We start from the raw sequence: 22,789 nt of genomic DNA on the forward strand, positions 1-22,789 counted from the left end.
GGGGTGCCGTCCCGGGTTTCCGCTGCAAATCCTGTGCCCAAGCTCACGGACTGCATGGCACAGCACAAGCCTTGCTGCCGCCACGAGAAAAGTGACAGTTTCAGATCGGAATCCCGTTTCCCAGACCGGGTGCCTTGAAGCGTCGGCTTTCTGTCTGAAGAAAAGACGCTGCGAACAGAAGACGCCCCCTCTGCCAAGGTAGCCCCCGGGCACCGAGGCAGGCAGGAAGAAGCGCTGGCCTCCGCTCAGCAGCTGACCGAGGGAGAGCGCTTCTCCTGCGGGGAGGCAGGGCAAAGCCTGGGAAAGGGGCTGGCAGCCAGGCGGATCAGCTGCTGGGCTGCGGGGAAGGGGGCCGGGGCGGCTGCCGGCGTTGCCGGCTGCCCTGGGCGCACAGAGGGGCCGGGGGCTGGGCACCCATCTTGACGGGAGGGCCCAAGGATGAGGCTGGCTCCCACACATGAACAGCACGTGCCTGGAAGGGGCTTCCGTGGGAGGTGGCCGGAGCCCCGTCGGGGAGGGTGCCCAAGGGCAGGCTGAGCATGCACATGGTGGGAGGCGGCTGGAGCCGGGGGTCAGACTAGATGGCCCGGGAGACCCCTTCTGACTCGCTCTGTTTCCATGTTTCCCTCCAGCATTTCAGTGTCAGAACTGGTCCTGGAGCTGGAACCTCGAAAAGCGCGGGTACGGGCTCTGTGCGCCCCACAATTTGGCGTGATTTGGCCTCGAGCCTATGAAGAGCGAGAGCTGGCCACGAGAGCTGGGCCGACCACCCACGGCATAGTTCAGTCGTGGATCCTGCAAGCTGGGACCCTGGGCTCATACTGCAGAACACGCCGTGGCGGGATGGGAAACCACCGAACGGAGGACGGTTCCTTCGTGTGGTTCCTACAGCCCGAGTCTGTCACGGCGAACTCGCACGGCTGGGTTTGGCCAGCAGGTCTGACCGACCATGAGACAGAACCGACCGTGGCTCGGCCTGCTGCCTGAACCCAGCCCCGTCCTACGCGCAGGGGCCACGAAAACATCCTTCCTGAATTCCAGCTTCCTCGAGCCTCGTGCCCTCCACGTATTTTGGAGTGCAATTCCCAGCAGCCACAGCCTAGGAATGTGCTGGGAATCTGCCTGGGGTTGGGGATCTGTCAGCTCCCGTGGGCTCAGCTCCCCGGCTCCAGTTCGCTTTGTGTGGGCCCAGAGCCCAAGCTCTTGGTGAGCGCGCTCAGCACTCATGGGGCGCGCATCAGGAATTGAGCTCCATGCGCCATCCATGCAGAGCCCCGTGCGTGCCAGAGCGGCTGCTCCAATGGCGCCTGCTTCTCACTCCCAGGCGGCTGGTTGTGGGGCGCTCATTGCGGGGTCACAGAGTCATAGCAGAGTTGGAAGGGGCCAGGAAGGCCATGGGGTCCACCCCCTGCTGTTGCAGGACACCAGGTCACACCACCCACTCAGAGGGCTGCCCAGTTTCTTCTTGAATGTCTCCAGGGTGGGAGAGCCCCCCATCTCTCCAGGCAGCTGGTCCCACTGCCATGTTGCTCTGACTGTGAGGAAGCTCGTCCTGATGTCCAGCCTGAATCTGGGTTGTCCCAATTTGACTTGATTCCGTGTCCTGCATTCTGGCATCAGCACAAAGAGATCTTGACCTTCTTCTTTGTGACTCCCTTTGAGGTACTTATGGAGGGATATCTTGTGTCCGTCCCGTCCCCCCCCCCCCCATTCAGTCTTCTCTTCTCAGGGCTGAACATGCCCAGTTCTCTCACTCTCTCCGCACAGGGCCGTGTTTCCAAACCCTGGATCCTTTTTGTTGTCCGCCAGGAAAGCCGTCCTGTCTGAACACGGAACCAGCAGCGTCTCTCCTCTGTGCTCGCGACCACCACCTTTTGGGATGCTGCTGCTGCTGTGGAAGAAGGCCACTGGCTGTGCGAGCGGGGCTCAGGGAGGGCTGGCCGGCTTCCTCTTGGCTCGGCATTCCTCGGAAGACCGGGCCAAGCTCAACAGGAAGCCTGCGAAGTCTCCAAGGGACGGATTCCAACAGGGCCATCTCACCCCCTCCCCACCCAGCGTAGCCAGTGCTGAACGTGCTGGGCGCTGGCACCAAGTCAGGGATGCCTGTGCTTGGTGAATCCCAAAACTATGAGAGGTCACAGGGCTGGCAATCGAATGAGGCCTGAGCAAAACCCCAAGGGCGACGGGGCCGGCACGAATGGGCAGACCAGCCCACGGCTCACGGGGTGTGTGCCGGACAAGGGCCGCAGCCCGAGGCAACCGTGCCGCATGCTCCTGCTCACAGGAGCCCCTCCAAACATGGCGCGCAACACCAGAGAGTTCTGCTGAATGGGGTGCGCTGCGTGGTACGGGGAGGGGACCCCAAAAAGCTGGCGCATTCCAGGAGGGGAGCCCCACACAGCTAAGCGCAACCCAGCAAGCAGCTCAGAGAGTGGGTTTCGTGAGCTCCCTCGCTGGCGTGACCCATCTGCAAAAAGCCAGCGCTCTTGGCGCTTCAAAAGCCGCCCATGGGGCCGTGGCATTTGCTTCTGCCCTGCTAGACCCGCGGATCTTTGTGGCCAGGCGGGGGGCTGCCGATTTTGCAGACGGCCCTGCTGGCTTTTCTTCCTGTACATTTCCTGGAGTGCTTATGAAGAAAAAGAATGGCGAAGGGCTTCCATCCGCAGAAAACGACAGAAAGCATGAAAAATAAGGGCAGAGGCTCATCTGGTTCATGACGGAGGAACAAAGACAAGCATGCCAGCGGAGACTCTGAATTTCCTTTGTCAGCTGCCAAAGGCTCCAAGGAGGCCGTGCCAGGCCAGGTGCCCTCCCGCTCTGCTGGGCCACGGGCCACAGTCCCCCCGGATCTCAGGGAGCAGTCTGGGCCAGCACGTGCCCCCAAAGGGCCTGTGATGGGGGACGCCACGAACGCAGGCCAGGCACTTCTGCGTGCAGAACAGTGGCTCTGCAATGACCCCGTGCCACAGATGCCAAGGCGAGCTCACCGAGGCCACCGCCTTCGTGGCCGGTTCAGGGACACGTCAAAAGTTCCGGAGTGGCACTGGGGCCGGGACCGCGTCCACTTTCTAACGTTCTTCTGATGCTCACACTGACCTTGGGCACAGGACGGCTCCGGTTGGTTTTGACTGTTTCCTCCAGCCTTCAAAATGAGCCCCCCACTGCCCTGCCTGCCACAGTTGCTGGCCAGGAAAATCTTTTACTAGCCTGTGGGGGCCAGAAGAGGAGGGGCAAAGAGCTACAGTTCTACTCTGGGCACAGAGGAAAACTCCCCCCCCCCCGGCACCTTGTTTGCTTTCTCTGCCAGGCTTGGGAAAGGGGAAGAGTGCTAAATGTTTCCTGGGAACTTCCGCTTGTAAGCAGAGGGCCAGGAATGTGGGAGTGGGAGTCCAAAATGCCTCGAGCGGCCTCCCCCAACCCAGCGCCTTCCAGGCACTTCTGGACTTCAATACCCAGAATTCCTAGTCAGTGGCCCCTGAAGGTCACCAGGTAGGGGAAAGCTGGTCTCAGGTTCTCCTTTCTGCACACCCCTGATGTGGACGGGAGGCAGGGAGGGATGGAGCCCTGGCCCCTCCTCAGCCAGCTCGCGCCCTCGCCTGCGTGCCACTACGAATCACCTCTGGCGACCAGGATGGCGCTTCAGCCGCCAGGCCGGCCAGCCGTGAATGGATGTGTGTGTGTCGTCCAGGGGCGTGCGTGAAAAGCCCCGGAGAAACCCTCCGTTATCGCCAGCGCCCGTCGTTAAAACAAAGAGAACGTCCCTGTTGGAGCAGCAGGCAGCGCTTCGATCCAGGCGCGAAAGAGCCAGAGAAAAGCCTCCCTTTCGGCTTTAACCCCTGGGCTGCCCACGCCGCCTCTGTCTTTGTCTCTCCAGCTGCACCTCAATGCATGTTTATGGCGCGCACAAATATTGACGGTGAGCTGTGCCCATCAGAATGCGGCACAGACGCCAGCGCAACCAAGGGGCGCCGGCGATGGAGGAATCAGGCCCGGCGCAGCGGCTCCGGCACGGTCCAGCCACACACATCCACAGCCAGAGGGACTCCTGGCTGTTCCGACCCGCCCACCCCCTCTGCTGATTTCCTTCGCTCATTCACTAATCGCCTTCTCCTTCTCCGTGAAAACTGAATGTCATTCAGGAGTGACAATTCCGCTCTCTTTAAGAACAGGATCACAAGGAAGGCGAGGGCGAGAGAGACCGCAGACTCGAGCGCTTTTAATCTGGCCAGGGATCTTTCAATTTACTTCTGCTTTCAATTTACCCCACCAAACACGCTCCGACGGCGGGGGCAGAAACAAGGTCGGGCGCAGGCGCGCACACGGCCAAGCGAGGACTTGTGCGGCGGAGCCGGGTGCGGGTGCCAACGAGTTCCGTTCGACGGACAAGAGGCTGCCGTGACCGCAGGCTGGAGACGGGCCTGGGCGATGGTTTCGCCATGTTGGGCGCATCCACTCCTCCAGTGCGGGGCACTCCGTGGCCCAGGAGCAGCTGTTCCGTGCTGTCGAGTCGCCCCTGCCTCATGGCAACCCTACGGATGGAAGCCCCCAAGGAGCCCTGTCGCTGACAGCCCTGCTCGGCCCCTGCCCGTTCCAAGTGTGGCTTCCGAGGAGGCCGGGGCACATCCTGATGGCCCCTTCCAGCCCTACTGTTCTGTGATTCCAAGAGAATCCTTTCTCCCTGCGGCCGCCGCTGCCTGGGCTGCAGAGAGAGGCAGGAGGAGAAAGGAGCAGGTTGCAGAAAGGAAGGGAAGGGACTTTGGAGGACAGGGGGGTCTCGGTAGGGGCCCAACCATGCCCCCGCAGCACCAGTCCTGCACTGATCCCCCAGTGCCGCTCAGCACGGGAAGCCCTGCGGGCAGGCGGTCCCGCCCACCAGCCTTCGCAACGGCCCCGAAAGCAGCTCTCCTCCGTGGGTAATAAGCGCCTGGGACAGTGGAAGCGGAAGCTGCAAAAACCAGGCCTTCTAGGAGCTCGGCGGTCTGGGTGCATAGTACTGCGCACACCCGCTCAGGGCAAAATTCAAGCACTTAACAATGTAAGGGCGCCCTTAACGAGGCACCTGCCAGAGCAGGCTAAGGGTCCGCCCGGCCCAGCTTTCTGTCCATGCAGTGGCCACCCAGCTGGCCATCGGGAGCCCACGAGCAGGAGTGGACTGCCACACTCCCCCCGGCCCACGTTCCCCAGCAACTACCGTGCGTACGCACACACTGCCTCTCAGACCGGAGGCAGCAGATAGCTGTGAACAGCCTTCTCCCAACTGCTCGTATCGCAAGTGACAAAACGCAGCAGTCTCCTGGGCAAAGGGAGCAATGCGTTGCAAAAGACTGGAATGCAAGACCATGGAGCCTCCGGAACAGCCTCGTCTGGCCTGTGGGGCTCCGACTCCAATCGGTCCTCCAGCCAGCAAGACCAAGGGCCGGGGGTGCCAGGGGCTGCAGGCCAGCTCCACGTGGGCAACGCTGCTCCCACAGAGTTTCTGCAGAGATCTTGTCACGAGGCGGGCCCATCACATTTCCCTCTAAAAATGATAATAAACTGAAGATAGTCGAATGCCAGTGTGGAAACTGCCTGGGGGAGCTGTTGTCGTAGCAGATGCACTGCAGATGCGTTGTCACAAATCCTAAGCATGTGGTCAAACGACAGGAAGCCCACGGCGGAGTCCCCCCCTCCGCCGGAAAGCAAGCACAAGACGAGTCCTTTACATACGAGGAGCTGCACAGTGCAGAGCTGAGCCTTCGCAGGTGAAATGAGACGCCGGCTCTTCCCGTCGGCCAGGTAAGTGCCGCAAAGACCTGGGATTTCTAGTGCCCCATTTCCAGCCCTCCTCGCTCAGCAGTCCGTCAGCCTTCCCGGACAGCACATTCTTAAAGGCCTTATCGTCTCCGGCCTCCTTGCCAAAAGTTGCCCCCAGCTGAACAGCAACTTCCCCGGACTTCACCAAGTTTGCAGATCGTGAGTCACGACCAGAGCGGCCTCAGCCAGCGCCTGCCCCTCCTCTGCCCTCCAGGTGAGTCAGAAGAGAGGCAGGTGAAAAGAACGAACGCAGGCTTTTATTTACAGCTCCAGTGCGAGCTGCGGCTCGGCTCTCCCGCCGCCCCCTCCGCTGCGGCACCTTGCGTTCCCGGCCGAGGTGGGAGCGTGTCTCCCAGGAACAAAGGCGAGCTGACAGCAGAATAATGACTCTCTGACACACGCAGCTGTCCTTCCTTCCACGGAAGGGATGCCCCCGCCTTATCAGCAGGCCCCATCCTCGTCTGATCGAGATCCAAGAAACGGGCTGAAATCCCCCGGGCAGCCTTGTGTTCTCGGGAGATAAAATTGAAACTTCTCATCAGCTTTGCCAGGCCGCCTTTGCAGAGGGGAAAATCCCATGCGGGTGATTGCTTTGTTTTCCCGGGGATCGATTGTCCCCGATGCGAACCTTCCACATCTCTGGTGAGGTCGCAGGAAGTCCATGAACCTTGGGCGAACGTCTCCGTCTCTGCGTCGTGGGCTGCAGCATAACAACCAGGGATGGTGGCCGGGTTCACACACAACACGACACCATCACGGGCACTCAAGCGGTGCCTACAGGTTGCGTGTGCGCTGTGGCTGAGCCGTGGGATTGGGCTGTTGAAGGGGTGAGCTGCCGTCTTGTCTGAGCCCAGCCAGGCTAACCAACCAGGGCTTTTTGCTCACGGTTCCAACAACCACCCTCCGGAGCTGATCACGGCTAGCAGCCGGTTGTTGTAAGCGTCTCCCCCCTTCCCACAGGAGCAGACAAAAGGTTTAGAAATGCGGTCCCTTATGGGAGCCCGACAGGTTTACAAGAGGCGCAACTCAAAGGATCTATTCCCTGAAATGAGTGGGAACGACCTGCGCAGAGAGCTGCCTCCAAGGTGGGAGCATCCCCCCTTTGCCTGCTGTTTTGCGGGGACCTAATGCCCGTTGGGGGGCTCGAGGGTCAGGCGGTGGGAACGCCTGATGCGGCTTGCTTTTTTGGCGGTCATCCTTTCGCAGAGCTGCGAAATTCCCCCTGCTCCGCCACCCCTCCCTCCTTTCCCAAGATGCCCCTTTTCTTGGACACTACCTGAGAAATCTTACGCCACCCCCGTGGGGGATGCCTGCCAAAGGCTCTTCCTCCTCCAGGTCTTCACTAGCTAGCTGGGAATGCTCAAGTTCGGAAGATCCGGACCTCATCTGCACACCGGAAGTTAAGGACAGCTTTGCTGGATCAGACCAAGGCCCACCCAGTCCAGCACTCCGGACCCACGGTGGGCGACCAGCCGCCCATGGGATCCCTCCAGCAGGATGCGGGCAAGGCCTCCGCCTGCGCAGCTTCCCAGCCACAGGCGGGCTGGCTCTGGTCAAAGAGGTAGCCCATAGCTTAAACCTCCCACCTATCAGCCTCATGGGAGGGCCACGGGTTCAAGGGTTGTGGGAGAGGCAGAAAATGGTCTCCTCCTCCCCTTTCTCCACACCGTGCATTATTTTAAGCACCTCTCTTAAAATGCCTCCCCTTCCTCGCCTTTTTCTACTGAGCAGTCCCTGCTGTCAGAGCCACTCATCAGAGCCCCAGGATCATTTTCCTTGCCCTTCTCTGCACTCTCTCCAACTCAGTAATGTCCTTCTGCATTCCAACAACAACCTCCACTCAATGCTCGAGTGTCAGTTAACGTGTTGTGTGAACCCCGTCAGTGACTCTCCATGGGCCAGACTCCAAGGTTGGGTTCTGGATGGGATTCCCAGGGGCTGCCTGCACATGCACTACAACAGCCTTTCCAAGTCTGATCCGCTCCAGATGTGTCCAGACTACAACACCCATCAACCGTAGCCAACACCTCTGCCCTGCAGTCCTCCCCCTGGGTCCTCCTCTAGACCTCACTGCATCCCCTCCCAGCACCATCCCGGAATCTCCTGTCTGGCCCAAAATAAAATTCTTCTGTTATTTATGATCAGGAGCCTTGGAAAGGGCAGGAAACTCCAACGGCTTGATTAAAAGTCAGTTAACTTTGGGGAAGGTACACCACCCTGCGACTGGGGCAAATTCGGAACATCTCAGAGTGCACTGGGGAGGGGGGGTGCTGGGAGAGGTTCTATGGGTCCTGGGGTGCTCTTGTTAAGGGGGAATGAAGAAGCAAGAGCCAAAATAAACAGGCCAGATCATTAACGGTAAACGCCCGCCTGTGATGCTTGCGCATCAAGCGATTTTGCTTCCTCGGCATCTCGAGAAGCCATGCTCAGGAAGTAAAGCAGCGCCATGTCGTGCTCCGAACTTTGATCAATTACATCGGTTAGGATGACGGTGATGATAAAGTTTGGCAGGGCAAGTGGCGTTCTGGATATAGCCTGTTTTCGGGCCACGCCTGATCGCGTGGTCACTCCGCAGGCAAATATTTGGCCTGAGAAATGCCCATCCTGCAACATGCACAAAAGTCAGGAGCCACGGATGCTGCGAACCACCCATGGGGCAGTCACTGCAGCCACGCGGTGCTCCGTTTCATCCTCACAAAGCCCTGCGAAGTGGGCTAGGCCAAGAAGCACAGAAAACAGAGCGAGTCAGAAGGGGCCTCCCGGGCCATCTAGTCTGACCCCCGGCTCCAGCCGGCTCCGCTCACGACATGCTCACCATGTGCACGTCCAGCCTCTCCTTGAACACCCGCACCGATGGGTGTTCAAGAGCCTGTGACCAGCCGAGACCCCCACAGGGAGCTTCATGACTGAGTGGGGACTCGAACCCGGATCCCCTGAGCCCCAGTCCAGCACTCTAATGGTTACACCGCATGTTCCTCTAGCCCTGCTTCCTGATCAGCTCAGCGGGAAGCATTTCCAGGCCATAGACAGTGAGTCCATGGAAATTCCTGCCCCGCTCACCCCTTGAAAATGCTGAGAGTCACACAGCGTGTGGTGGTGAGAAGAATCGGACGGAGGATCCGGGCTCCAGCATGAAGCTTGCTGGGTGGCGCTGGGGCCAGTCGCAGACTCAACCCAACCCAACCGTGGCTAAAAATAAAACGAATAGGATAACATGGAACTCTGCCAGCTGACATGAGTTCTTCGCAAGAGGAAACAAGGCAAGACATAAATACGATGTAATCTTGTTCAGCATCCTTCAAGGAAGACGGAGTCCAACATCTAAGTCTCTTGTTCCACCCTGGATTCTGCTGCTCGGAAGTCACAACCCTCTTGAGCTTGTCAGCTCTGCTGCTTTTTGCTGCAGCCAATTAGTATTTTTACAATACAATTATTATCCAATTATTTTACAGCAGCACAAGCCAGGAAGTGGCTGCCCTATCCAGAGCTGGGTTTAGCTCCCAAAGCGCCTAAAATCTATCCTAAGAAGTAAACCAAAAGCAGCGGTTGAGTGTAAGGCCGGGCTTGCCCCCCAGCCCGCCCCCCCCAGACCATGGGGCTGAACCAAGCCTTCTCCTGGAGGCGCTTTGGAGGCTCACAAGCACTTTACAGATGCGAGCTGACAACTGGTTCGAAAAGAACCGCCCCATCCGCTCGTTGGGATGAGAAAGGTGCCACGAAGGCAGCACGAAGTGGGTCCCACCTTCCCTCTGCCGCTCCTTGATCATTTGGGGGCGTCTGCTGACTTTTGGAGGGTCTGAAATCCTGCAAGGCTGGTCGCTGGCAGCCAGAGCTTTAAAGCAGGATGCTGGGCGGGTGTGGGCAGGGAAAGGGCCAGGCTGGGAATGCGAGGCCCTTTTCCGTCTAAACCTGCACAGGATCCCACCCTTAAACTGAAACATGCAGAGGCTGCTTCCTCTTCTGCCTTTGGCCCCCTCCCCACCGGAACTGGCCTCCGAGAACCTCTCCGAAACCGAGCCTGGCTTTTGGGCCGAGAGAGGTTCTGCATCCCAGCTTGAGGCTGACTGGCTCCCGTTTTCTGGGGCGTCGTGCAGGATTCGTTCCTAGCCCTACCAGGAGGTGATGGGGTGGAACCGGGGGCCTTCGGCGGCGAACCCGTGCTCCAGTGGGGCTCTCTAGCAGTTTGGACAAACCACCAGCTGTGCGAACGGAGCCCTTCAAGCGACTGCCTTCCGGAAGGGATCGGGCAGAGCCCCAGAGACGACGGCTCGGCTCGGCTCGGCTCGGCTCGGCTCGGCTCGGCTCGGCTCGGCTCGGCTCAGCGGGCTGCCAGGCTTTCCTGGGTGCGCTGAGGCATCCGCATGACTCGCCCGAGCCAGCCCACGCCGGCCGAGAAGCGCAAAAAGAGTGGGTGCCTCACTTGGAGGCGGCACCACCTGGGGAGCGGAATGGAACCGTCCCGAGCGGGATATTTCAAGGGTTTGCTGCCCCCCAGAGGAAAAAGCCCCTTACGACTCCAGAAGCAGCCCTGGCTGCCTCGCCTGGCTCTTTGCTGCTTCGCGGAAGGACGCCTGGCCACGCGGTCCCGGCGCAGAGGACCAAGGACCCAGAAGGCCGGGAGAGTGGCACTCAGACCCCGAGCGGCGTGGAGGTCCGAGCGCTGGACTGGAACTCGGGAGATCTCGGCTCTGGGCCGTGCTCCGCCATGATGGCCGCTGGGTGGCTCTGGGACAGTATCTGAGTGCCAACCCAGCCCACCTCACAGGGTCTTTGTGATGCCAAAGCGGAGAGGAGGAAGACCCTGAGCGCCGTCTCGGGTCCCTCACCGAGGAGGGAGTGCCGAGTGCGGTGCACTAACAGAAGCATCACGACTCGGCCGGAGGGCTGACGGGGCGGCCACGCACGCGGGTGGACTCCCAGCCACGTGGGAGGAACTTGGTCTGGGGGAGGGAACTGGCCCGTGTGCCCTGGCCCCCCTCCCTGGCCTGCCTTCTCTCTGCCCCCAAGCCGAGTGTCTGCACAGATTGCAGCACGAAGCAAGCCCGCGAGGCCTGCTTGCACACCCACCTCCACACACCCACCGTGCAAGCTTCTGCGTGCAAGACTCGCGGGGTTGGTGTACTTTGCGTCAAGAAGTGCGCACTTGGGGCATAGAAAGGGGCTGTTCACCTCCCCGAGTTGTGTAGTCTTGACCTTTTTATTTCCCCATGATTTTAATTGCCAATTGTCTTAATTTGTGGTTTTTATATTTGTTATTGGATACTGTGCTACTTTTATTTCTTTATCTTATTTTATTGCTGTTATTGTGACCCGTCCAGAGATGTCAGTGATGGGACGGTATACCAAAGTTTTAAATAAGTAATTAAAAATAAAAGAAATCTTGGCTGGGCTCGCTTCCTGGACAGGGCTGAGGGTGGGAAGGGAGTCCAGCAAGCACAAGAGACCTGGAGCGCGGCCTGGAAGTTTGCCTCCCAGGGGGTCTTACTGTGAGGATAAAAAGGGGCCACCTTCCAGCTGCCACGACGAGCCCCCCCACCCGATGAGGCAGGACTCAGCTTGGCGGACGTCATGGTCACCTTCCTTCAGCAAGACGTGATCAAATTCTGCACCATCTTCTTCTGTTATCAACCCTTGTGGATGGGGAAGCCCATGCTATATGTGGGTTGAAATTCTCTAATAATTCTTATAGATGGTATCTGTCGCCAAATAGACTAGCCAAGATGTTTCCAAATATGTCAAATGGATGTTGGAAATGCAAACATAAATTGGGTACTTTTTATCCTATGTGGTGGACTTGTGATAAAGCGAAAAAGTATTGGATTAAAATGCATAAATGGCTCGAGGAAATGTTACAAAACTGCTTAGCTTTTAAACCTGAAGTTTTTTTATTAGGCGTTATACCGGAGGACATTAGTAAACAAAAAATGTATTTGATTTTGCATGTAATCACTGCGGCGAGGATTGCATTCGCCCAACACTGGAAGAGTGAGGAACTACCCACTGATGAACTGATCCTAAAAAAGATCCTGGACTGTGTAGAAATGGATAGATTGACTTTATCACTGAAGGAGAAAGTAGATACTGACTTCTATCAAACTTGGGACTCTTTATTTTTGGCTAGAGAAACGGGACTTCGCATAGATTTAAATACGTTTTTAAAGTTTTCATAAAAGGAAAAAGAAGGGTGTGGGGGCTGACCCAGAGGGCTCGATGTTTTTGATGATGGATGTTGTTTGTAGCTTTTTTTTGTTTTTTTAGGATTATAATTTCAAATAAAACGTATTTAAAAAAAAAAAAGAAATTCTCTAATAATTCCCTCTGGATCTCTCTTAAAACTCAGGGTTACAACTGGCCACTTTCCAACCTTCAAGCGTGGAGGCTGGTTTTGGGGTCAAGTTAGACGCTCACCAGTCTTAGGCAGCAAGGACACCGGCATGGGCCGTTCCTCGTCCCGCCAACGGCCACCTGTCAAGAAACCCTGGGGCTTCACCGCGCTGCCTCGGCTCTTCACCCCCCACCCCCAAAATCACCCATCCGGCCATGCGGTTCTGCCGTTCTCCAGCCTCTTTTCACCATTTTGGGGGAAGAGCAGAATGCGCCCATTTTAAGATGCTCATTTTAAGACGCGTTCTTTTTTCTCAGTCTTCTCGCCTTTAGCAAGAAGCATTCGCGTGCTTTTCCTTCTGTCACGGTTACCGGAGGGCACAGGGGCTTCGTCCTCCTCTGTCTCCGCTCACTCAAACTCCCACACTGTCTACAAGCCGACAAAAGAACAGCAAACCAGCACCCAAAGATGGTCACACAGCAGCCTATGGTCTCACGGCTGGAGGGATTTTCCTGAAAATCAGCCAATCTGGTGCCAACCACATGGGCTGGGTTACAACTCCCATCATCCCCAGAAAAATGCTGGCTGGGGATGGTGGGAACCGTAGCCCAGTCACATCTGGAAAGCTGGGGACGCTCAACATAAATGCACCTCCTCGGTATTCCTCGAGTTTGCTGTCACGCCACGCGACTTCCCGGTGTAAGAAAACCGACTCGATGCGCGACACCAAAGGCCCGGCTCTGCGACGGGGGGCACCTACCTGACGGCCTCGGCCACGTTGTTGGAGGTGTGACCCGACAAGGCGTCATGCAAGTTCCGGATGAAGTAATCCCTGTATTCCTCGGGAAGGGCCATGAACGTTCCGCCCATCACGATGAACTCCACCTTGTCCACGCTGTGGCCCAGCTGCTTCAGCTGCAGGAAAATCGGTAAGCCGTGAGGTGCTCGCCTCCGATGTCCCAGAGAACGCGGGGGCCAAAGCCCCCTTGTCTGCTCCCCCCACTGCAGTCATGGATCCTTCCCCACACACTGGGACCCCCCCTACCATTCCCCACTGGTGATTTCAGAGCTGGCAGCCAGTGACCGTCCCTCCAAAGAGCTCAAGGGGCGCATCGGAGGGCACTCACTGGTTCGCCACCCCACATTTTTGAAGCACAAGAGATCCGGAGGCAAAGAAATTTCCTCTCTCTCTTTCTTCCTCTAGTTGGACTTGTGTGAGTGCAGAGTCTCATGCTCATGGGGGGCCGAGGGGGGGAGCCTCACTGGGGCAAAGGCCCCGGAGGGGTCTGCGCCCAGGCCTGCTGCAGGCACCGACTTCGGACACGGACCCGAAGAGGCGGCAAACTTTGAGCCCCCTTGAGAGAAGCCAAAAGGTGAGCAGTCAGAGGAAAGCAGAGATCTGTGTGCAAATGCTCACGAAAGGGGGTGGCAAACAGATGCCCCCTTTGCAGCGAGATTATCTTTTTCATTCATTCATTCATTTGGGGATCTTGTATGCCACCCCATTCGCATAAGCCTCGGACAGCTTCCAGCAAATAAATAACAATACAAATATATAAAAAATACATAAAACTGGAAACATCCAGGCAATAAGTTAAAATCAATCAATAAATTAACAATTAATTAAAACGTTTAAATAAAAAGGTCTTGGCCTGGCGCCGAAAAACAAACAACAACGGCGCCAGGCGGACCTCTCTGGGGAGTGCGTTTTCTCATTAGACGCGACTGTTCTCGGTGTTCTTGCACTTTTCTGCCTTTTCCCAAACCCCCAAGGGCTTGGGAAATGGGAAAGTGTGACCCGTCCCATTTTCAGGAACACCGAATGCCCTCGAAGCGCCGGTTCCCTTGAGAAGCAGAGCTAAGCAGGGCTGCTGGACACGCACTCGCTCGCGGCTTCCCCCGGCCTGGGCGGCCCGAGAACCCAGCAGTTCGGCAGCCCCGACAGAGCGGCCTGTCGCCGGGCAACAAGCCCCCCTGCACAAGTGGTCCGCATTCACACGACACAACAGCCAGCTGCTGCCATCACCCAACACGCCGCACAAACCAAGAGCGGGGCGGGGAGGAAGAGGAGAACCCCCAAGGAAAGCCGACCCCTCCTTCTGCACCGCAATGCAAAGCCCAATCCAGGCATCCACTGTCTGAAGCATTAATTTTTTTACTTCTGTTTGCTTTCTAAATGGCATTTCTGAGAGCAGCCTTGCCTTACCACCGCGGAGGAAGAGACTCCCTGAGCAGCCCCTGCCCTCTGCTTGGCCTCGAAGGAATAGCTTCAGTTCGAATTCTTAAATTTCTCCAGCAGCCCTTGCACCACGGGGCTCCAGGAACGCAGAGGCTGCTCCCTAAAGGTATTTCTTCAGTTACTCTTCACCAGAGAGTATCATGGTTAATAACTTTACGAGAGTTGTTGTGAAAAATCCCTCAAGATGGTACCAACCACCGAACGGAGAGACCAACAGATTTTGGAAGGAACTCCTGACAGATAAGGCAAAGACGGCCAGAATTCTTTTGCACCGAGAATAATACAGAGCTGTGGCTATTACTTCCCAATTAGACTTCTGTAACGCGCTCTACGTGGTGCTGCCCTTGAAGACGGTCTGGATACTTCAGATGGTGCAAAACAGAGCAGCCAGGCTGCTGACGGGGACTTGGCGTTACTCTCACATAACCCCAGTCCTCCGTCAGCTTCACTGGCTCCCCATTGAAGTCCGGGCCCAATTCAAGGTGCTGGTTATCACCTATAAAGCCCTTAACGGCTTGGGACCTGGTTACCTGAAGGAGAGCTTACGTCCATATCTGCCCTCCCGCCCCTTGAGATCGGCAGCAGAGGTCCTTCTCCGGAAAACCTCCGTGAAAGACATTAGGAGGGTGAGTACTCGGAGGAGGGCTTTCTCTGTGGTGGCGCCCCATCTATGGAACCCGCTCTCCAGAGAGGTCCGCCTGGCGCTGTTATTTGCTTTTCAGCGCCAGGCCAAGACCTTTTTATTTAAACTTTATTTTAATTTTTTTTATTGATTGATTTTAACAATTTTTTCCAGGATGTCTCCAATGTTTTATGTAATTGTATTGATTGTATTTATTTATGGTTTGGAAGCCGCCCCGAGGCTTATGTGAATGGGGCGGCATATAAGTTCTCCAAAGAAATAGATAAACAAATTAGGGAGCTATAAAGTTAATAATAATTATAAAGCAATGGAAATGAGCAAAGATAATCAGTGCTGACTAGCAGGTTACGTGAAGTAAATGTGGGCAAGCAAGGTCGCGCGGGGCCTCTAGGAACAATTCTACCCATAAGCGGAGCCTCAAAGGGTGGTGCCCACCTCCCCCCTGCAGAATTTAGGCTCTGCCCGTTCAGCGCTGCACTGAGACATCATTTCAGTACATGATGGATCCATACTGATGAACTGGGATGTTCTTGAACCCTGGCTGGACAAAGGTCTCATATTTATAACCTCAAGGAAACATTACGCACTTCCAGTCTTCTGTTTCCGCACCATTAACCTTTTCCATGGAAGCTACTCATTTGCGCTGGCCATCGTGACTAATAATTTTAATAGGCTATATATAGCAAAAAGGGCCACGAGATCTATGCACTCCTCATTTCCCGTCTCTGTCGGCCTTCCGCAGAGGGGACGAAGCGTGTCGCTTCTTTCTTTCTTTCAGCCGGGTGGCTTTGCCATTGCACTGGCCCTTCTGTGTGTCGGGAGGAACGGCGACATTAAAAAGTTCAATGTTCCCGGTATGCGCCTCGAACAGGCAACAAACAACCGGATCTGCCAAGCAAATGGCTCTCGGAGGTCAGGCCAGGCCAGAGGCAGACGACCAGCGCTCAGCACCCTGCCAGCAAACACTTACCTGCTCGACTCGGTGTCTGGTCTGGAGGTACGGGTCGTACCTGGCACGGATGGCCCTCATCGAGGTCGGCTTCGGGAAGCAAAAGAGGGTGCGTGAACTGAGGGGCGCTGCTCAGCGGACCAGAAATAAGCCCCAGCACACCGAGCAGCGGATCACCATCCCACGGCATGCCCTCCGGATCTCCCAGTACCGTTCCAGGCCCTGCCCCACCAAAGCCACCAGGAGATTCCCACTCCGGCACACCTGTGCCGCCACCTGGCGGACAAACCGAGGAATTTTTGTGACCGGTAAAGATGCATTCAGAAGGGGAGCTCCTCCAGGGAACCAAACGCAGCCCTCTGCAGTAGCCCAGAGACCCTATTTCCTCCTGCTGCCCCCTGCAGTGCCAAACAGAGATGCGTTGGTATTTTCATAGCTTCTGCACCGTTTTTCCCCATTCTGAAAGGCTGGGATGCTTTCCCTGAGTCACCGGGAGGAGTTGTTTAAGATAACAGTTCTGGCGCTGGCTGCATTTTTGGCTGTAGGACTCCTGCCCACTTTGCTTTCAGCACCGTCTAACCCCAGAACTCAATGCTGAACGTTGAAACTAAACATTAAGAAAACTAATGGCATTCAGTCCTATCACTTCCTGGCAAATAGATGGGGAAGAAATGGAGGTAGTGAAAGATTTTATTTTCCTGGGCTCCAAGATCACCGCAGACAGGAACTGCAGCCAAGAAATTGAAAGACGCTTGCTCCTGGGGAGGAAAGCGATGGCAAATCTAGACAGCATACTAAAAAGCAGAGACATCACCACGCCGGCAAAAGTGCGTATAGTTGAGGCTATGGTTTCCCCAGTTTCAATGTATGGCTGTGAAAGCTGGACCATAAGGAAAGCTGAGCGCCAAAGGATTGAGGCCTCTGAATTGTGGTGCTGGAGGAGACTCCTGCGAGTCCCTTGGACCGCAAGGCGATCAAACCGGTCAGTCCTAGAGGAGATCAACGCTGACTGCTCTTTAGAAGGCCAGATCCTGAAGATGAAACTCACACACTTTGGCCACCTGATGGGAAGGAAGGACTCCCTGGAGAAGAGCCTGATGCTGGGAACAATAGATGGCAGAAGAAGAAGGGGGCGGCAGAGGATGAGGTGGCTGGATGGGGTCACTGGGGCAGTGGGAGTGGGGTTTGGTGGACTCCAGGGGATGGTGGAGGACAGGAAGGCCTGGAGGAGTGTTGTCCATGGGGTCGCGATGGGTTGGACATGACTTTGGGACTAAAATAACCCCAGAACGTGACCCGTGAGCTTCTCTAAAAGCAAACTGTGCACTTGGGGTGGAAAAGGTTCCGGTTCTTCTTGCAAGCCAATTAAGAAGCATGTGACACCATCCTCGGACGGGTCGGCTTGGACTGCCGTGGGGCAGCAGCAACGGAGACAAACTGAACTATGGAATCGGCTGCCGGGGGAAGCAGTGATGGCCGCCAATTGGGACAGCTTTAAGAGGGGATGTGACAGATTCATGGAGAAGGCCGGCTGTGGCGACCAGCCTTGCTGGCCATGGGCTCCCTCCTTCATCAGAGGTGGCCAGTTGCTGAGGAGCTGGGCAGGCGGAGGCCTTGCCCGCATCCTGCGGGGGGATCCTGTGGGCGGCTGGGTTGCCACTGTGTGTACCGAGTGCTGGACTGGATGGACCTCGGGTCTGATCCAGGTTGGTTTTTCTTATATTCCTAACCTGAGGCTCTTTTTCACACAGTTGCCGCTAAGCTTCCATTCAGTTCCCAGGTGATGCTTTCTTTGGCAGCAACCTGGGTGTTTTCTGACCTTGAAAGCTACGAACAGCCACGTTTTTAAAAAGAAAAGCAAAACAAAATAATTGCAGATGAACAATTTGTCTCAGGAACAAGGCTTGTGCTGTAGCAAATGCGTTCATCCGTAAGATGGTACATACCAGCGTGCTGTCTTAGCTGCGGCAGACCCACACGGCCACCGCTGCAGATGTGGGGCCACGTCTGACAGCCTGGCAGGTGTGGGTGCCGCAAAGGCCGCATGACCCAGAGAGACGCAGTAGACGGACTGGGCCCATCCAATCGTTTTAAAACTGACCCAGTGCCGATTGGATCATTTTCTGAACGGGAGAATTTTCACATGCCTTGATAAAGAGGGTAGTTTGCAGCCCTAGGCGACCAACCGAAGAAAAATGCCGCAGACAAAACTCAGGCTGGTAAAGAGGAAACGGTTTTGGCTGCGGCCTGACGGAAGAGCGGCGCGGGCGCAGAGAGGCAGCCGCGGTGGGGCATTCTGTAATTGGACACGGCAGCCGGAAAGCCCTCGGCCTAACCGAGATGGGCCAAAGGGACACCTCGGCCTCCCGGTCGATATCCGAGTGACCTGCGCTGGGTCAGCAGGAGCTGCCTCCGCCCCAGCGTCCAGCAGCCCTTCCAGCTGAAGCACAGGCCGTCTTGTTTGGGCGGTGGTCGGCTGATCTTCCAGTTGCAACGGAAAACAAAGGGGGTCCTGCGCCCCTCGTCTCTGCTCCCCCCGAGGGAGGCCCAGAAGACGCTGCTGGAAGGGCCCTGCAAGCATCCAGTCCAGCCCCGGACAAGCCGGGGGCCTCCAGTGCAACAGCTGAGGCGTCCAACCACCGCAGCCCAGCAGCCCGCACTGGGAACTGTATGCTCAGCTGTGCACAACCACATTTGACGAGGCTTTTCATGTTGTGCGCATTTGTATGCGGTATTTTTATGTGTAGCTGTAAACCGCCCGGAGCATTCTGGGTATTGGGCGGTATAGAAATTGAATGCATTGTGGTCCAAAACTTCTGGAAGGCCCCGGGGGGTGTGCCCCTTGACTAGAGCAAGCCCTCCCTGCTTGGTGGAGGTTGCACAGTGCAGGGGGAGTGGTCTCTGTGGGTCCAGGGAGTCCCTGCCAGAGACCCCCAGCACAGCCTATGCGCACAAAATGCTCCGAGGCATTTCGGGCGTTGTCCCTCGCTCTCGTCCCTGCTGGACTTCCTGGCAGCTGAGAAGGCAGAGATCGGAGGTCTGCCATTTGGCCATCTCCACCCAACCTGAAGGGCCGGCGGGGCTGGTCCAGGTCCTCAGTCCACATGGCCCGCCGGAACATCTACGTCCACAAACGCACTCGCCCCGGCCCCTTCCCTCCTCCCCGGCAGCGGTGAGAAGGCTTGCCCCGAAATGCGGGCAACGGAAGGCCTGTCTGCAGCAGTACCTCGTATCCGGTGTAAGACTGCGTTGAATACTCGAAGTCGGAATCGGGACCTCCTGGGCAGTAGCTGCATTTCCAAAACAAACAAAAGTGCATCAAAACGGGGCGCACGGTTTAAGGCGGGGATCATCCTTCTGCCGTCCTAAGACGCACGATTCCCCTGTTCGGGGCCGTGGACAGACTGCCCGCATGCACAGAGTTCAAGGGGCGAGGGGGGGCCATTCTCCCCCAGCCCAGCCCACCACAAAGGGCTGCAGCGGGAACACCTTTCGGGGCGGATGCCGTGTGCATGCTGTCCTACTTTTCTCAGAGGAAGGCACAGTACAGAGCATGCAAATCATTCAATGCCACACGGGCCTCTAAGCAGACCAAGGCAAATAATGACTTACTACCTTCTCTTTCATGTTTAAAACAGTTGCTTCATTTACATTTTCTTTTGAAGCAAGGAATGCAAATCCTTCTGGGACACCCGAGCCTAGCCATCCAGGAGAATTTTCTGCCCCAGTTTGGAAAAGTCTGAGCAAAAAGGATGAATGCTGCAGGGCAAGAAGTATACGTATGGGGAGTGGCGCTGAAAAAAGAAACCCCGCTCCAGCGGCTCTACTCACACGCAGATGTTGCCGGTGAAGTTAATGTGCGGGCATCTGTGCGGCTTGCACATCACGGCCACCACAGCAATCTAGAAAAGGGAGCGTTGTGGAGAAACACCACAATGCCAGGGTTACGCTGTACGAGGGAAACACGTACTCAGAGTGAAATATCTCTGCCCGGCCCACTTTCTTCTGAAAACGTCCAAGGAAAGACTTTACCTTTGCTCCATCTGCCTAACCAGGAGGGGCAAAAGGTAAAGACTTGAATATATTTTTTATTTATTTGTGGCTTTTATGACCCTTCCAACTACTGGCATCTTGGGACGGTTTCACAATAGAAGCAACCAATAAAATGAAGCGAATAGTTTTGTTGAAGTTGCCGCTTTCGTCCACTTTCGTGGGAGCAGGCCTCAGCGTTTTGAAGAGACGTGCATAGGTGCACGCACAAACTGAACTTCCTGTAGCTTAATGAGATCTTAAGCAATGGAATTCATTCGTTCGTTCATTTATTTTCGGTGCCGTGCAACAGCCAAAGCCTTCTCGGCAGTTCACTGCAGCATTTTTAAAGATGGCATCAAATACACCAATGAAAGCATTAAAACTTCATAAAAGCAAGCAATAAGAAATTTAAATGAAATAGAGAGAGAAAAATGAAATCATATGTTAAGAAGACCCCGTTAAGTCCAGTCTACCAAGCACTGCGCACCAGTGACCAATGAAATGAAATCTGGGATCCAAAGGGTAGAGAATCCGGACAGCTGCCAAGAGGCTCTTCTGCAGGTGGTTTGCCCCACAAAGGCGTCCCGGCCGGGAGCAGCTCGCCCTTCCCACTGAAAGTGGCTTTCTAGGCCCCACCGAACCCCCGGACCTTCCGACATGAGGAGCTGCGTAACCCGGCGCAGGATCCTGCGCAGGCAACGGAAGGGAGGACTCACCCCGCTGGCCGTGCGGATGGGCTTCGCTTTGAGCTTGGGCACCAGCGTCCTGCGATACTGCGGGGGCACAGCAGCTATGATGTCCACCAGGCGGGGCTGTGCGGACAGACCGTGCTTGGCGGCTGTCTTTGTTTTTATCCTGCGGGGAGAGTGGTGCAGTTGAGCCGGGGCACATGGGCTCAGGGGCCAGCTGGAGAAACGTCCGGCAGGCACGCTGGGCCAGATGCCCACTGCCAATCGATCCGATCCCACCCCCAGCGACCCAGCCAGTCCAGTCCTGGGCTGCACAGGAGTGCGCTGCTGTGCTCCCACCCGCCCTGTGGGTCGCCCGCCTCCAGGCCAGGGGCTGGACGGCTCCTCTCAAGTTCTTGCTTCCGCAGAAGCGGGCAAGGGGGGGGGTCCCTTCCCTGCCCGCTTGCCGACGGCTGGGCAGGGCGGGGAAACGGGCAGACTCCCCAGGGCTCCGTGAGGTGCAGGGAACAGCGGCTTGGGGCTGCCCGTGGGGGGAGGAAGGTTTCCCCTCCCACTCCCATAATCCCAGAACCCCCAGGCTCATCCCTGGAAGCTGATCAGTGGGAGACTCAGGGCAGCACACTGTGCGGAGTTGGACTAGGGAATTCACTTTCACAAGACAAGGGATGGCCACTACTCTGAACTGCACCAAGGAAGGACTTGAGAAATCTATGTGAATAATACAGAAACAGAGCGAGTCAGAAGGGGCCACCCGGGCCATCTAGTCTGACCCCCAGCTCCAGCCGGCTCCGCTCACGACGTGCCCACCATGTGCATGTCCAGCCTATCAGGCTGTCAGTGACCTCTGATGGCTGCATGGGACCCACACTGCCAGAGGCGGCAGGCCTGTGGACACCCGGTGCTGGGGAACATGGGAGACAGGGAAGCGGTCATGCTCACGTCCTGCTTGCGGGCAGCTAGTGGGGCAGCATGCGCCTAGAATTCTGGACTGGGCGGACCAGGCCTGACCCAGCGCAGCTGTTCTCACAGTCCCAGTGGCCACCTTGGCTAGGGATGATGGGAAGAGCAGTCCAACCTGCCCTGAGGGTGCTAGGCTGGGAAGGGTGACCCAGTGGGCTGCGGAGCGGCGCGGCAGGATCGCAGGCCGGGCCTCTCCCAGCCCTGCTGCCCGTGATCCCGGGGGATGAGCTGGGGACTGAAGGCTGCGCTGCGCCCTCCTACGCCGGCGTCGCGGCAGCCTTGCCCCTGGGGCCGCGGAGGGATGCCGCCCGCCCCGCACGCACCCGCCAAAGGGCCCCTTCCCCACGCGGGCCGGGGGGCGAGGGCGGCAGGACCTACTTGTTCAGGTTGACGTCCCGGCCCTGCTCGTGCGCCTCGATGAGCTGCCCGATGACGTCCGCGACCGTCCTCATCATCCGCTCCGCCCGGCTGGGCTCCCCTGCAACAGAGGCCGAGCTTCGCCAGCTCCTCCCTCGCGGGCCCCGGCGGCCCCCGAGCCTCGACGCGCCACCCCCGCACCCGCCCCAGCACGGGGGTCCCGCCGCCGGCCCCCGGGGGCTCTGCCCCGCCGCCGCTCGGCGGCGTCGGGCGGCGACGGGAAGCCCCCGGCCCGCGGGACCTCTTCGGGGCGTGCAGCCCCGAGCCCACGACGCCCCCGGCCCGCCCCTGCAGAGTTCAACCCCCATCATCCCCGACCACGCGAGGCCCCCTGCACGCAGACACCCAGGCTGTTGCACCCCACGGGCCAGGCCGCCGCCTCACCCCGGCCGCCCGGGAGCGCTGCAGCGCCGGAGCCATCGTCCGCGGCCCACGTGCGCCGCGCCTGGCGGCTGGGGAGGATGGGAGCCGCAGCCCGACGCAACCGGGAAGGCAACCCCTGCCGGCGGAGCGCACCTTTCTTCTTCTGCCTCATGGTGGGCCTCCCGCGCCGGCGCCTCGCCGTTCCGCCCGCGAACGCCGCGCTCGGCCCGGCCCGGCCCGGCCCGCTTCCCGGCTGCCGGCCGCCTCTCCTCGCGACGCCGCGCCAGGAGACGGGCGGAAGCGCGGCAGCGCCGGCCTCACCTCGCCGCGAGGCGCGTGCGCGCGAGAGAGCGCCGGGACGGGCGGGGCGGGTGGCGCC

At 57.6% G+C, this 22,789-nt stretch overlaps 1 protein-coding gene across 1 annotated transcript in view; it reads right to left on the bottom strand.

Annotated features, from left to right (window-relative positions):
- Positions 1–22,621, bottom strand: part of ELP3 (elongator acetyltransferase complex subunit 3) — a 76,137-nt gene extending 53,516 nt beyond the window's left edge. Inside the window, exons 1-7 of the mRNA XM_044450336.1 lie at positions 22,564–22,621; positions 22,009–22,108; positions 20,698–20,836; positions 19,781–19,851; positions 19,176–19,239; positions 15,971–16,039; positions 12,879–13,033 (exon numbers count right to left, since the gene is read on the bottom strand). Of these exons, the coding sequence (XP_044306271.1) occupies positions 12,879–13,033; positions 15,971–16,039; positions 19,176–19,239; positions 19,781–19,851; positions 20,698–20,836; positions 22,009–22,108; positions 22,564–22,582 (617 nt within the window). The 5' untranslated portion in view covers positions 22,583–22,621. The remainder of the gene's footprint in view (positions 1–12,878; positions 13,034–15,970; positions 16,040–19,175; positions 19,240–19,780; positions 19,852–20,697; positions 20,837–22,008; positions 22,109–22,563) is intronic.
- Between the last annotated feature and the right edge of the window lie 168 nt (positions 22,622–22,789).

Source organism: Varanus komodoensis, unplaced genomic scaffold (genome assembly GCF_004798865.1).
Source record: "Varanus komodoensis strain SLA01 unplaced genomic scaffold, ASM479886v1 scaffold64, whole genome shotgun sequence".
NCBI classification, from domain to species: Eukaryota; Metazoa; Chordata; class Lepidosauria; order Squamata; family Varanidae; genus Varanus; species Varanus komodoensis.